This window comes from Eptatretus burgeri, chromosome 9 (genome assembly GCF_056783735.1).
Source record: "Eptatretus burgeri isolate ZD-2024b chromosome 9, Ebu_testis_v1, whole genome shotgun sequence".
NCBI lineage: Eukaryota > Metazoa > Chordata > Myxini > Myxiniformes > Myxinidae > Eptatretus > Eptatretus burgeri.
In genome coordinates, this window is record NC_140969.1 from 7259846 (window position 1) to 7273015 (window position 13170).

General features: G+C 43.2%; 1 protein-coding gene across 2 annotated transcripts in view; it reads left to right on the forward strand.

Annotated features, from left to right (window-relative positions):
- The window catches only part of LOC147019477 (histamine H2 receptor-like), an 80985-nt gene extending 79888 nt beyond the window's left edge, over window positions 1–1097 (forward strand). Inside the window, exon 2 of one of the 2 annotated variants that reach the window (XR_015061429.1) lies at window positions 90–173. Coding sequence is in view for 1 of the 2 variants with exons in the window: in XM_085893999.1 (XP_085750125.1) it covers window positions 90–234 (145 nt within the window). In the remaining variant the exon portion in view is untranslated. Of the gene's footprint in view, window positions 1–89 lie in introns of both variants that reach the window. The other variant, XM_085893999.1, reaches the window with a different exon arrangement.
- Window positions 1098–13170: the final 12073 nt, after the last annotated feature.

Here is a 13170-nt window from a genome sequence, read left to right on the forward strand (position 1 = left end):
TTCCAGATTTGCGAGAGGAAACTAGTTCGAAACGTTTAACAATGTCTCCTCTTCCTTTTCACTACCCTCTGCGATCCCCAATGCTGCAGGACTTTCCGGGACGCTCTTTCCTCTCTGACGCCCTCATGCTGTCCATTGCCATGCCCACCCAAGAAAATGAGAGCAGAATGTGCTGTGCACAAACAGTCTGAAGGCCTCCAAGTTTCCTCTAACCCTTTTCCCAATGTAACATAATCAGTCTTGGAATGTTGTTTGCCCATTTATTTAGTCGTGAAGGATTTGTTTCCTAAAAGTAGCTTCTGTTTATGATGTAAAAGCTGCAAATAATTTGAATAGCTACATCGTACTCTTTCTCAAATATTTCAAAGGTATACCCATTTTTATCATGTTGATTGTTCCATAGGATGCGCCGTGAGTTCTGGTATGATCTGCTTCATAGATATTTGACTGGTCGTTCGATTTAACACTGAATTGTTGGTCTCGAGGGTTACTCTGTGTCCGCCTGTAAGAGCCAAGGCAAGGCAAAATACCCAAAATAGATACCTTGAGATGGAGACTGTTGGGCTTACGCATCCTTGTGACATGTGCCATATCTCACCAGGTGAGATGGCAATGTAAATGTAACTTCGATATAATAGAAACGTCAAATTTCCCAATGACCGTACGTAATTCAATCAATTAATGTGGAATTAATGAGGAATTATAAATGGCATCTACAAACTAGGAAAGCTTTTTGATGCTTTAAATTTAATTAAAATCCACTTGAGATCTGCTCTTGAGCAAATAATTGATTTGGAAACTCTCAGGAGTGACAATGACACCATCCTGTCTTCAATTTACACTTACAAATGTAATAGTGATTCCATAGACGGTGAGTGTAACTTCTTTGTTGAGCGTGTCTAGTATCGTGTTAGTTATATTTTATCCAGAAGTTTATATTCCAACCCGGCATTCACGGATGTGTTTGAGTGATCGGAATGTTTTTAAGCTTATGGTATGATTGCACTACAAATCATATATTTTTGGGATGTTTACAGGACTCGAGTAATTGAAGTGTATGGATCCATACATGTCATAAAGAGTAATCCCACGTCGAAGAGGCCTACTTTATGCATTCACTCCTGCGTCGCACCAGCACGCAATGCACCCATATGAGTTGCAACAAACGGATTGTGTACAGGAAGGTTCCCACCATCGTGACCATCCCAAACAATTATTTGAGTGACGGGATGGAAATGTACAAAACATGGCATCATCAACACGTATATCGAAAATGATCACCCACTCCTTCCAGGTACAGCATCTTAAAACCCTGATTAAGCAACAGAACAGTGAGATCCAAAAGGTCCCTCGAACACACCAAGGATTTTAGTAACAGTTAGAAGATCAAGGATCAACAAAACATCCTGCGATGAATTGTCAAACACAGTGTCATATGGGAACTTAAAACGAATTCGCTGCGAACAAAGTTTTTGTGAACTACTCATTTATAGATATGCAATGCTCATCCTGTATGGTTTTGATCAGTACTTATAAAGAAAGTTGATGTGCATCTCAGAGAGACATCACGTATTTCTGTGACCTCGCCTCACCAATTGGTGCTGTGCTTCGATCAATTAAAATAAATCTAACAGCTTTCACATGCCAGTGAAGTGAGAGATCATGTTTCCACGTGGCAGGCGGTACTTATCGCTCCTCGGACTGTGCAGTAATTGTTTCCGAACAGCCTGTAATTAGATTGCATTAAATCAGATTTTTTCCACCTTTATTTACACATCGTAACCCACAACTTCCAAGTGAAAAACAAATTCTACACATTTCAGAAAATTAATTTAAAATACAAAACTAGATTATCTTGGTTGGATAAGTGTCCACCTCCCTGAGTTAATACCTGGTGGAAACACCTTTGACAGTGATTGCAGCTGCGAGTCTGTTGGGATAGGTCTCCACCAACTTTGCACACCCTGATTGGGCAATATTTACCCATTCTTCTGGACAAAACTGATCAACCTCAGTCAAGTTGATGGACAGCAATCTTCAAGGCATGCCGCAGATTTTCGATTGGATGTAGGTTGGGGCTCTGAATGGGCCGCTCAAGGACATTTACCTTTTTGTCCCTTAGCCACTCCAGTGTAGCTTTGGCTGTGTGCTTCGGGTCGTTGTCATGTTGAAAGGTGAACTTCGTCCCAATTTCTGCTTTCTTGCACAGGGAAGTAGGTTATCCTGTCGGATTTTTCTGTATTTTGCTCCATCCATTTTCCCTTATTGGCTTAATGGTTAGGATGGTGGGCTTGAGATCCCAGTATCCTGAGTTCAAATCTCACTCGGGTGTTGAATTAATACCAGGTGGGGTTGACTCTGCCTGTCGTCCTTCTAAGGTCAGCAAAATGAGCACCAGCTTGCTGGTATCCTGTATCGGAGTGGCGACCAGTCCAGGATTGTGACCAATAGCCAAGGAGACGGCTTTGGCAGCACTAATGCTCTGCACAAAGTATGGTCCCAATGGATGGATGGATAGATGGATTTACCCTTCTGTCCTGACAAGTGCCCCAGTCCCTGCTGATGAGAAACATCCCCATGACATGACACTGCCACCACCATGCTTCAAAATAGGGATGGTGTTCTTTGGGTGATGTGCTGTGTTGGGTTTCTGCCAAATGTAACGTTTTACATTTAGGCCAAAAAGTTCCATCTTGGTTTTATCCGACCACAAAACTTTTTGCCACATGGCTTCATAATCTCCACAATGGTTTTTGTGCATACCTCAAACGGGACTCAAGATGGGCTTTTTTTTAGTAATAGCTTCCTTCTTGCCACCCTACCATACATGCCAGACTTGTGGAGTGCTTGGGATATTGTTGTCGCATGCACATAGTGACCAGTCTTTGCCAAAAAGACCTGTAGCTCTTTCAAAGTTGCCATTGACCTCTTGGTGGCCTCTCTGTCAGTCTCCTACTTGGTTGGTCATCCAATTTGGAGGGAAGGCTTGATCTAAGCAGGGTCTTGGTGGTGCCATATGCCTTCCACTTATTAATGATTGTCTTGACTGTGCTCCAAGGGGCATTTAAGGCCCTTGAAATATTTTTATACCATCCCCTGATCTGTGCCTTTCCACCACTTTATCTTGGAGGTCTTTTGAAAGCTCCTTGGTGCTCATTTCAAGGAGATGGGGATGGGCCAGGCATCTGCTTGGGGGATGGCCAGACAGAGGCCCCTGGAGTTACGGCGGAAAGTGGATGCAGCGACGCACTGCTCCGGCGCATGCTCCCATACCTGACCTGACCTTAGTGCTCATGGTTGAGTCGTTGCTGTGAAATGCACAACTCAGCAGAAGAAACCTACAGGAACAGCTGATTTTATTCTGAAATAATCAGAATCACTACAATTTAACACAGGTGGAGGCCAATTAACTTGGTGTATGATTTTGAAGGTGATTGGGTACACCTGAGGTCTTTTTAAAATTGCTAATATAAGGGGGGAGGGGGGGTGGACACTTATCCAACCAAGATATTCTAGTTTTGTATTTTTAATTAATTTTCTGAAATTTGTAGAGTTTGTTTTTCCACTTGGAAGTTGTGGGTTATAATGTGTAAATAAAGGTGGAAAAGTCTGAATTAATGCAATTTAATTCCAGGCTGTAAGGCAACAAAAGTTGAAAATTTTGAAATGGGGTGTTGACTTTCTATCGGCACTGTATATTATTGATCTGTAACACTTGTGTATATATGTATCGATATCAAGTCAATCGTATGGAAATTGATGATTGTGACCTTCACTTTTGACCTATTGACCTCATAGGCTTCTCTGCTTGTGCCTACCTCTACCAAGTGGTTAAGTTTTGTTTAGATTGGAGTGAAATTGTGACCTGTGGACGATTGATATAGAAACAGGCAGACAGGACTGGAACGGAACTCGGTGGAGCACATACCCTCACCAGGCTGAACAGTTTACGTTTTGTATCCCACTGATTGGCTGGATCTGCCAATCCGGATCTGAACCAAAATCGAATTGTCTCGTTATTGTCACCGACCCAACTCATCCATCTCGTTTTGTCAACTCGTCTACAAATCATGAATTTTCGATTTCGCAAGTCGCAGACAAACTAGCAAACGGACCCAAAGGCAACACCTTGTCCTCTGCTGAGGGTAAAATGGACTATTTTTGGAGATTATTTATTTTGTTCATACATCAAATCGATAACTGTGCAATTTGTGAATCCGTGGAAGAAGTTTTGTTGATTGATGTTGCATAATTTGAATGCTCATGAGGTTGCACTCTTGCATGCTGTTGTATGAAAACCAAAACACCCGAGAGATGTGATTGTCTTTTCATTGTCGTTCGTGTTTCTTGAGAGATTGAGCAACATTCTGGGATTTTCTATTGTGTGAGATTTGGATTGGCTCAGATGTGTAGTGAAGACGAATGAAGATAGGCTATGTTACAAGTGTAACCCAGAACCAATGAAGCAAACCCTCGGTGTGCGAAAAGCACTGTCACCCCCTCAACTCCCCTCTTCACCCAACTGATTTTTAGGGTCACATAATATCTGGATGTACACAGCAGTATTCTGTTGTTCAGGCTCCAGACAATGGTCAACTGATATCGATTAACCAGTTGCATTAATTAGTGACGGGCATCATTGCCTGGAATTTTAATGCCCAACAGGATAGCCTTGGTCCTATGGGGGTATTGGCACTACCCCTTGAACCGTCTCGCCTAGGTTAGAATCTCATCTCAGCTATAAGCGTTCACTCTGATGTTCGCATGCAAGACGAGGCGGCATCGATGTGTTCGCCGTCCACAGAATGGATGTGTGGCCGGAGGGACCCATCTGCCTTTGTCGGCATTAATGATCCCACGGTGTCTTTCATGTGGGGACTAGCAGGGGCGGATCCATGAATTTCAAGATGGTAGGGAGTGGAAGTGGTCCAGCCCAAAGTGCCAAACGGGGATCGGGGGTCTACCTTCGGAGGATTTTGAAAAGTTGATCATCGTAAACGTCATTTCCTGCGTTCTTGAAAGTTTTCTGCAGTTCTTCCCTGGCCCAACAGTTCAGCAGATTCGTGATGACTAATGGGTCAAAGTGGCAAACTTGCCCAGCTGACCAGCTGATCCTTGGTTTAAAAAAAAAAGGCTTGTGCACACCTGTCGTGGGAAATGATGGCATTGACCGACTGTGTGCCGATGTTGTGAAGTTCATGGCAAGGAGTTCTCCCTCACAGAAGAGATCAGATAGGACGGTGGATGTGAATTATTTTAGTACCCGGAAATGAAGCTATTTTGGAATAGACCGTGCTTGTGTTTCCCAATGAAAATGTCACACATATCACATGGAGATATGGGGACGTCATCGTGGATGTTCTTGAGGGCCAGACGTACCATCCGACTTTCTCCCATGGAATCTCATAGGTAGGTCTTCAGGTGCCACAGGTAAGAAAATGAGCATTCAGCCTTGGAGGAGCCCACAAGGAGGGTGCATCCAACCTGGAGTAAACTTCCTCCTTTTTGGACCTTCCATGACATTCACTCGTTTTGTCTTCAAGCAAAGTTCGTGATACGATGATAAAATCGATACGATTGATCCCTTCGGAGACACCATTGACCAACTTCGTAGGCTCTGAGCGCCATCGGGTGGACAAGTCCACCCGACAGTGCTGAGCGCCTAATAGTAAAGGAGGAGGAGGAGATTGGAACCATACTCTGTGCAGAGCATTGGTGCTGCTCAATCGGTCTCCTTGGCTATTGGGCACAATCCTGGACGGGTCGCCACTCCGACACAGTATACCGGCAAGCTGGCACTCATTTTTCTGACCTCGGAAGGATGACAGGCCGAGCTAACCCCACCTGGTATTAATTCAACAGCTGAGCAGGATTTGAACTCAGGACCCAAGGATGATTCGTGTCTTAGATGATTCGTGTCTGATTTTCACTGAATAATCCTGCGCCTTCAGTATACCCCAGAAGAAGTAATCAAGGGGCTTCAGATCTTGCGTGCGTGCAACCCACTCCACAGGGCCACGTCGTCCGATCCACTGAGGGAGATTATCATCCAACCATTCCCTCACCACCCTGTCTATGTTTCCAGACTTTATGGCCACCCTGCACTTGCAGCTTACTCACTACAACCTGACACCCATTGTACACACACGCATCACCACTGACATGTGGTGGGTCCTGCATGGATTGAAGTACTCTACATGTATACACTGGTAAAATGGAAATAAGAGCTGTTTTTTTTTCCATAAGATGTTGGTGAAAATATCAGTTTGTGTAAAAGTGAAACCGAAACATGTGCAAAGTCCGAGGGGGGGGGGTGGGTGCGCAACCCCTGTACTATACCCCCTCCCCTGGGGGGGGTTCGCTCTTGCTGGAACAGTTATCCTCGGCACCTTGAACAAATTCCAAATTCCCACCACCTTCAATCCAACGTCAAGTTCGATGAAAGGTGTGAAAAACTCGAGTCAGAAGCATGTGGTAGCAGGCCTCACAAGTTGGTGAGAATAACTGTGGGGGGGGGGGGGTTCAGTAGTAGTAGTAGTAGTAGTCGTAGTAGTGTTTTTGTTGGGTAGTATGAGTCATGTTTTTGTTGGGTAGTAGTAGTAGCAATCGTAGTACTGTTTTTGATGGGTAGTTTTAGTAATAGTAGTATTGTTTTTGTTGGGTAGTCGTGGTAGTAGTCGTAGTAGATAAATATAACTTGACCTTTACAGCATTTCATTGATGATGAGAATTGACTTGCATTATATACGTTTGAGCAAGGAAGGGGAAAGGCGTTTGATCTGATGATTTCAAAACCCAATCTTTATTCCATCCCTCCAAAACTTAATTTGAAACATTGGTGTTTTCATGACCATTTTGATGAAATTGGCAAAAATGATCAAGTTCATCATTTATGGATTATACACAGTGGTGTGCAATTCCTCCCTGGATCACCGTATCCAGCTGGATCATTTTCAACCAGCAAAGACCCCAACCCTGCGGATGGGATCATTCTCCCACAATTGGCATATTTTTTTGGACTTGGGGGGGGGGGGTTCCTCCCCAAATCCTGAACCCTTCGGAATATGATTTTTTTTTTTACTCTCAAACCTTACCATGTTCCCCCTCCCTCCCCCACCCCTACCCCCCCCCCCAGCAACAACCAACAGTTTTCAACTCATTCCAGAGTTTTTATTCTGTAAACACTCCCCACTTCATTCCTCCAGCGGTGCAGAGGTGCAAATATAAACCATCCATCCATTGGGACCATACCCTGTACAGAGCGTCGGTGCTCCTGAAGCAGTCTCCTGGGCTATTGGGCACAATCCTGGACGGGTCACCACTCCAACACCAGATACTAGATGCTACAATGGCTCAATCATCCCAGCAAGCTGGTACTCATTTTGCCGACCTCAAAGGGATGACAGGCTGAGTCAACCCCACCTGGTATTAATTCAAGCATTTTGATGGAGTGCTTAAAATCAAGCGAGCCACTTGGCAAGTGCTCTACAAGCTGAGTGGTCATGGGACACACCCCTGTTGTGGTAATGGTCGATGTGCCACACCGATCCGTACTTCACTCCAACTTATTCTGCCAATTATTCCCCTGAGGCCGAGTTATTAACGTGGAATTTCACATGATCCAATTTCTCCCACCTCCCAATGTTGGATTCCCTTTGGTATTTTGAGTCCAGGGAGAAAGTTCCTAATGTTCCTGTTCTTGATCAAAATATCTTTCACTCCACTCACTTCTGAGGTTGTTTTCCTTCTTCCTCTGGCACGAGATCTGAAAGTGGCCAAGAAAGGTTCAGAGTATAAAACAATATGTGCCGGTTGAGCTGGAGTGTTGGTGTGAGCAAGGCAATGGGCCACTGATGACACGAATGACACGAATTCTCTGTCTCTGTCTCTGTCTCTGTCTCTGTCTCTCTGTCTCTCTGTCTCTCTCTTGAACAGATTAGATCACCATGTAGATTAGAAGCGCTGATGCTAAAACGGAAACTGTCATACTTTGGACACCTCATGTGTGCAGAAAAAGAAGGTCTGGGAGAAGTCAACTTTGCTGGTGGATGTGGTTGAGGGAAGATGAGGAAGAGGTAGACATTGCACCTGCTGGATGGGCTCAAGGCTGCAACCAAGCCCTGTCAGACCTACAGGCAGCACTTCAGGATAGGGATGTTTGGAGAAATCTAATCATGAATGTCACCGGAAATCAGACACGACTTGATAGAACTAGATAACTAGATATAACTTGGTGCAATTTCTGCTTTAAAAAAATATAAAAAATAGGTTTTCTGAAAAATAAATAATCCCATCTACCTGAGTGTAATGTCCAGCTTATTTATATGCAGTTGCACTATATTATCATTAATTGCTAATTAACTTGATACATCGATGCTACTTGATTTAAAACTACGAATCAAATACCATGGTGTACCAAAAAACACCAAACTCATGAAAAAAAACTCCACAATACATTCATTTTTATTCTGAATTAGATAAAACTTCAGGCATACGTGCTGCTGCATTTTGTGTGGCACAGGTGTACAAAATATCAGAGCCGTAACTTGTAAGAGTTTAGTTAGGCACTCGGTCGATCTCACATTCCAAATGTCCACCTCTGTGCTGAATACAGACTTGAACACGATGGACGAAGTTGTTGATTACGCGCTGACTGATGGACCATGCATGTAGTATGGACCTAATGTCAGGGTCTCTGGAGGCCCTCATCGGGAGGTACTGTGTGTGTGCTCCAGTAGATATTGTTCCTCGAGTTGATTTGACTTTTAAGCAAAAAAAAATGAGCCTCATCGGAGAACTAAATGTCATTGAGAAAACCAGGCTCCTCAATTTTCTCCACAAACTATCGAGCCATTTCAAGATGCCCGTTACCTCTGCCACCTAAGGTTCGATTACAAGAATTTACTTTTTTTTTTTTTTTAAAGTGATTCTTCACCATTGAGAGATGGCACCAAAAATGATTATATGACATGATATTTCAAAAAGTTGTGGACGAGTTATATGACAAAACTCGGTGGATGTATTGGTTATGTGTCAAGAACAAGCCGATTCAGTTTTGGTTTAGGTCCTGATTCAGATCTAGTCAATCAGTCCACCGAGTGCCCTTCTAGTTTGGACTGTTTCCGACCGACTGATGAACCCTCTCAATGACCTCAGGAGTTCTCGGTGAAGGGTGTTCCAGAATGAGTCGGCTTGTTCGTTGATTTTGAGTTTAGGTTGTGCACACTTCCTTGCTCTCGAAATTTCTTCCTCCATTTGAATATTCTCTCTTTGCATGGGGCATCTCTGCAGTTAAATTTTCTGTTGAACTTTATTTGAGTTTGGACGAAAGATTGCGTTTCAATGTAGGAGGCTTTTCTTCATTTGTCTGAAGGCATCGTTTTGTACAGGGCTTGGTACAGGATTTCAAGTGTACGTGTGCAGTAGTAAACTAGAGTAATTCGACTGCGCAGTCGACGGGTATACCTCCGCTCTCCCGCACAAACACTTGAGTATTGACATATTTGACCCTTGACCTTTATCATATCTGGCCAAAAATCTAATCAGCTAATTATCCTGTCTAACTTTACCTTTGTACCAAGTTTGATGAAATTCTGTCCAATATTTCTTGAGTTAGGGCGTAAACAGTAAAATTGCAGAGTTTGACCTTCACCTTTAACCCTTGACCTTTATCACATCTGGCCCAAAATCTAATCACTTAATTGCCCTGTCTTACTTTACCTTTTTACCAAGTTTGATGAAATTCTACAATTTGCTTCTTGAGTTATCGCGTAAACGAAAATCCGGACGGACGGACAACCCGTAAACATAATTCTTCCGACACCCTTGGTGCGGAGGCATAAAAAGATGAAATTTAAAAAAATATACCTCGGGAATTCCCGCCCCCCCCCTCCCGACAAATTAATTATGTACGCTGGCATTTCATGACCAAGCACATTTTCGTCACCTCTAATGTTTATTTACTTCACATAACACTTGATTACATGTCCATGGATTTGTTTATGTCTTGAAAAGTTGGGCAGAAGCCAAAAAAGTTTAACAATATTAAAGATTTCACTATTTTCTTTTCTCTTCATGATGAGAATGTACCTTCATTGTGTGACGTATGTCAGACCACCGCCACGATCATTGTGAACAAAACATGCATTACCTCATTTCCTCTTCATTTGTTGTCATTGAAATGTACCTTTGTTTCCTCAAAACAGTACCTTTATTTAATGATAGAAGACAAGTTGTTCAGTCTTCAAATGTACACCAGAGGCCTACGAAGGCTCAAACCTATGAGCAGCAAAAACGATGGTGGGAATTTCTGGGCCGCTGGAGGGAAAGGAATGGCCTGGAAAATGGGCGGTGCTTGTGACTCATCCTGGTACTGACATATATATATATATATGTATATATATATATATATATATATATATATATATATATATGTATATATATATATATATATGTATATATATATGTATATTTTCATGATGCACATCCACTTTTGTGCACTCACAATGATGTCTGAGTTTATGTACATTTTATAAACTAAAACACCGCGTTGAAAACTGAACAAGATACGTTTTCATTGCAATGAAAATCGTCTTATTTAATATTTGAAGGCATGAATTAAAATAAAAACGTCCTTTTGTCGGCGTTTTGTATGTGCTGTATGATGTTGAGATGTCCACGGTTGTGTTCAGTTACCAAGCAGCTTGTCAAGCCTGCCGTTCCTTATCATCGGTTTCGAATGGAGTGCTTTGCTTGAGTGCTTAAGCCACAAGAAACTTGGTAACTGAACACACTCCAGATGAATTGCATGGTCATGAGGATAAACGTCGAGATTCCAGACCAAGAATTATTTCAGCCATATCGAGGAATTTGTCCCACAGGGGGGAGATTTTGACATGGCATGTGGCAAGTTAGAGGTTGGTAGGAATTGAAAGCAAGTTTAATTATAATTTTTTTTTTCCCCAAACATGGAAAAAAAAAAGACTGTGAAAATTCGTTTGTGGGAGGAGAGGGGAAGGGGGGAGGAGGGAGGGGAAGGGTGGAGATGGGAGGAGGGAGGGGAAGGGTGGGGAGGGAGTCGGAGTGGGGTGGGAGGAGGAAGAAGAAGGGGTGGGGTTGTAATCTGGACGGAGGGAGGTGAAGGGGTGGGATGTGAGTCCGGTGGGAGAAGGGAGGGAACGGGTGGGATTGTAGTTCGGAGGGAGGGGAAGGGGTAGGGTGGGAATCCAGATGGGAAGGGGTAGGGTGAGAGTGCAGAGGGTGGGGAAGCGGTGGGGTGGGAGTCTCGGGAGGTAAAGGGGTGGGGTAGGAGTCCAGAGGGAGGGGTGCGATTGGAGGGGGCAGGGGGATGGGGTGGGAGGAGGGAGGGGAAGGGGTGGGAGGAGGGAGGGGAAGGGGTGGGAGGAGGGAGGGGAAGGGGTGGGAGGAATTACCCAGCATTGCCCAGAAACACGGGGTACCCTTGCTCGTCTGAAATGAGAAATCAAAACATGAAAGATAATGGTGAATAAAACGTGGTGCATATTTTACCATAAAACACCCTGTAGTGCATATTTTAGACATGTCTGCATCAAAATAAACTGTTAGAAAAACATGGTGTGTAATAGGAGAGAGTTGTTAGTGAAAACTGCGGTCAAAGGATGCTCTTTTGGATGATGCCAAGGGGGGTGATAGATACCCTGAAAGGGTCACCGAAGCCTTTATTCCATTCACAGAGCGAAAAACGAGAAAATTAACCGAGAAAATTAACGAGAGTATTGATGGGTGATTGTGTTCATGTGTACAGAGTGCTGTTGGTGGGGGTCTTGTCAAAGGGGGTTGTGTGGTTGATGTTGTGTGGTTTTAGCCAAGCCCACGCCACCTCCCCTGAGGAGAAAAAAAGTTAAGACAAAAACTACAAAAGTAAAAAAAAAAATATATATATATATATATATATATATATATATATATATATATATATATATATATATATATATATATATATATATATATATATATAGATATTTCATTAATTATAAACATTTTTTTTCATTTTCTTCCTTGGATCTTGTGTGGATGAGTTTGAGTGGTGTTCACACAGGTATGATGTGCTGAGTGGCCTCCACCTGTGTTCGATTCCCTTGTATTGTATTTCCTTGTGGTATGGAACAAGTTAACACCACAGCACCCACGGTAATCACTGGCCAGCTCAAGACTTGAATGATTCATGTGTTACAAATCGGTGATATTCAAACGAGCTGGACCATCACACACAATTTCTTCTGGAAGTCAATTATCAGAGATGTGACGTGTATTCCTTTATAAAAAGTAGCACAAGCTGAAACGTGATTATGATCGGGGATTGGCTATGGCTGTATCAACCGGAGTGGGAAACTATCTTGGTGTGCGTGTGCGTGTGCGTGCGTGTGCGCACGCAATGTATGTATATATATATATATATATATATATATATATATATATATATATATATATATATATATATATATATATATATATATATATATATATATATATATATATATATATATATATATATATATATATATATACATATATATTGTTGCGGAAATGGCCCTTTGTGTGTTAGTAAATATAGGATTAGCCCAGATCCCCCATTAAATGCATGTTTAGCCAGGTTGTTTGGTAAATCGACGTTACATGTGTCGGGAGAAGTAAAAGGCTGTTCAATGTTTGTAAATTGGTGGTGGATCGAGAGGTTCTTCTTCTTCCTTCCTCTCTCCCGACAATAGTCCCCGCCCAGCGCTCTGAGGGGGAGCGGCCTAGAGAAGGAAGTGAAACTGAAGGGAGGAGCCAGTGGGCTTGGAGGCGAAGCGAGCGCCGGGAAGGCAGTGGTGGATTTGCCGAGGGAGTCACTGAGCCTGAATGTCTGTCGGCTTCGTAAAGAGACGTGCCCCAAAAGAAAGGAGGAAGTGAAACTGAGAGTGCGTGCGTGAGGGCTGCGACAAATGGACGACGCCGCCATCTTGCCACGCCACATGTTCGAGCTGGGTGCTCGAATCCGTGGACATCGGCTTGTCACGAGCCTCATTCGGGCTTTTGACACTTTCCTCTCGTCCATGAAGCATCTCCAAGTACTCTGTGTCTTGTCTGCACGCTGTCTATGTCTTGTCTGCATGTTGTCTGAGGTTTATCTCATTCGGGTCCCCTCCG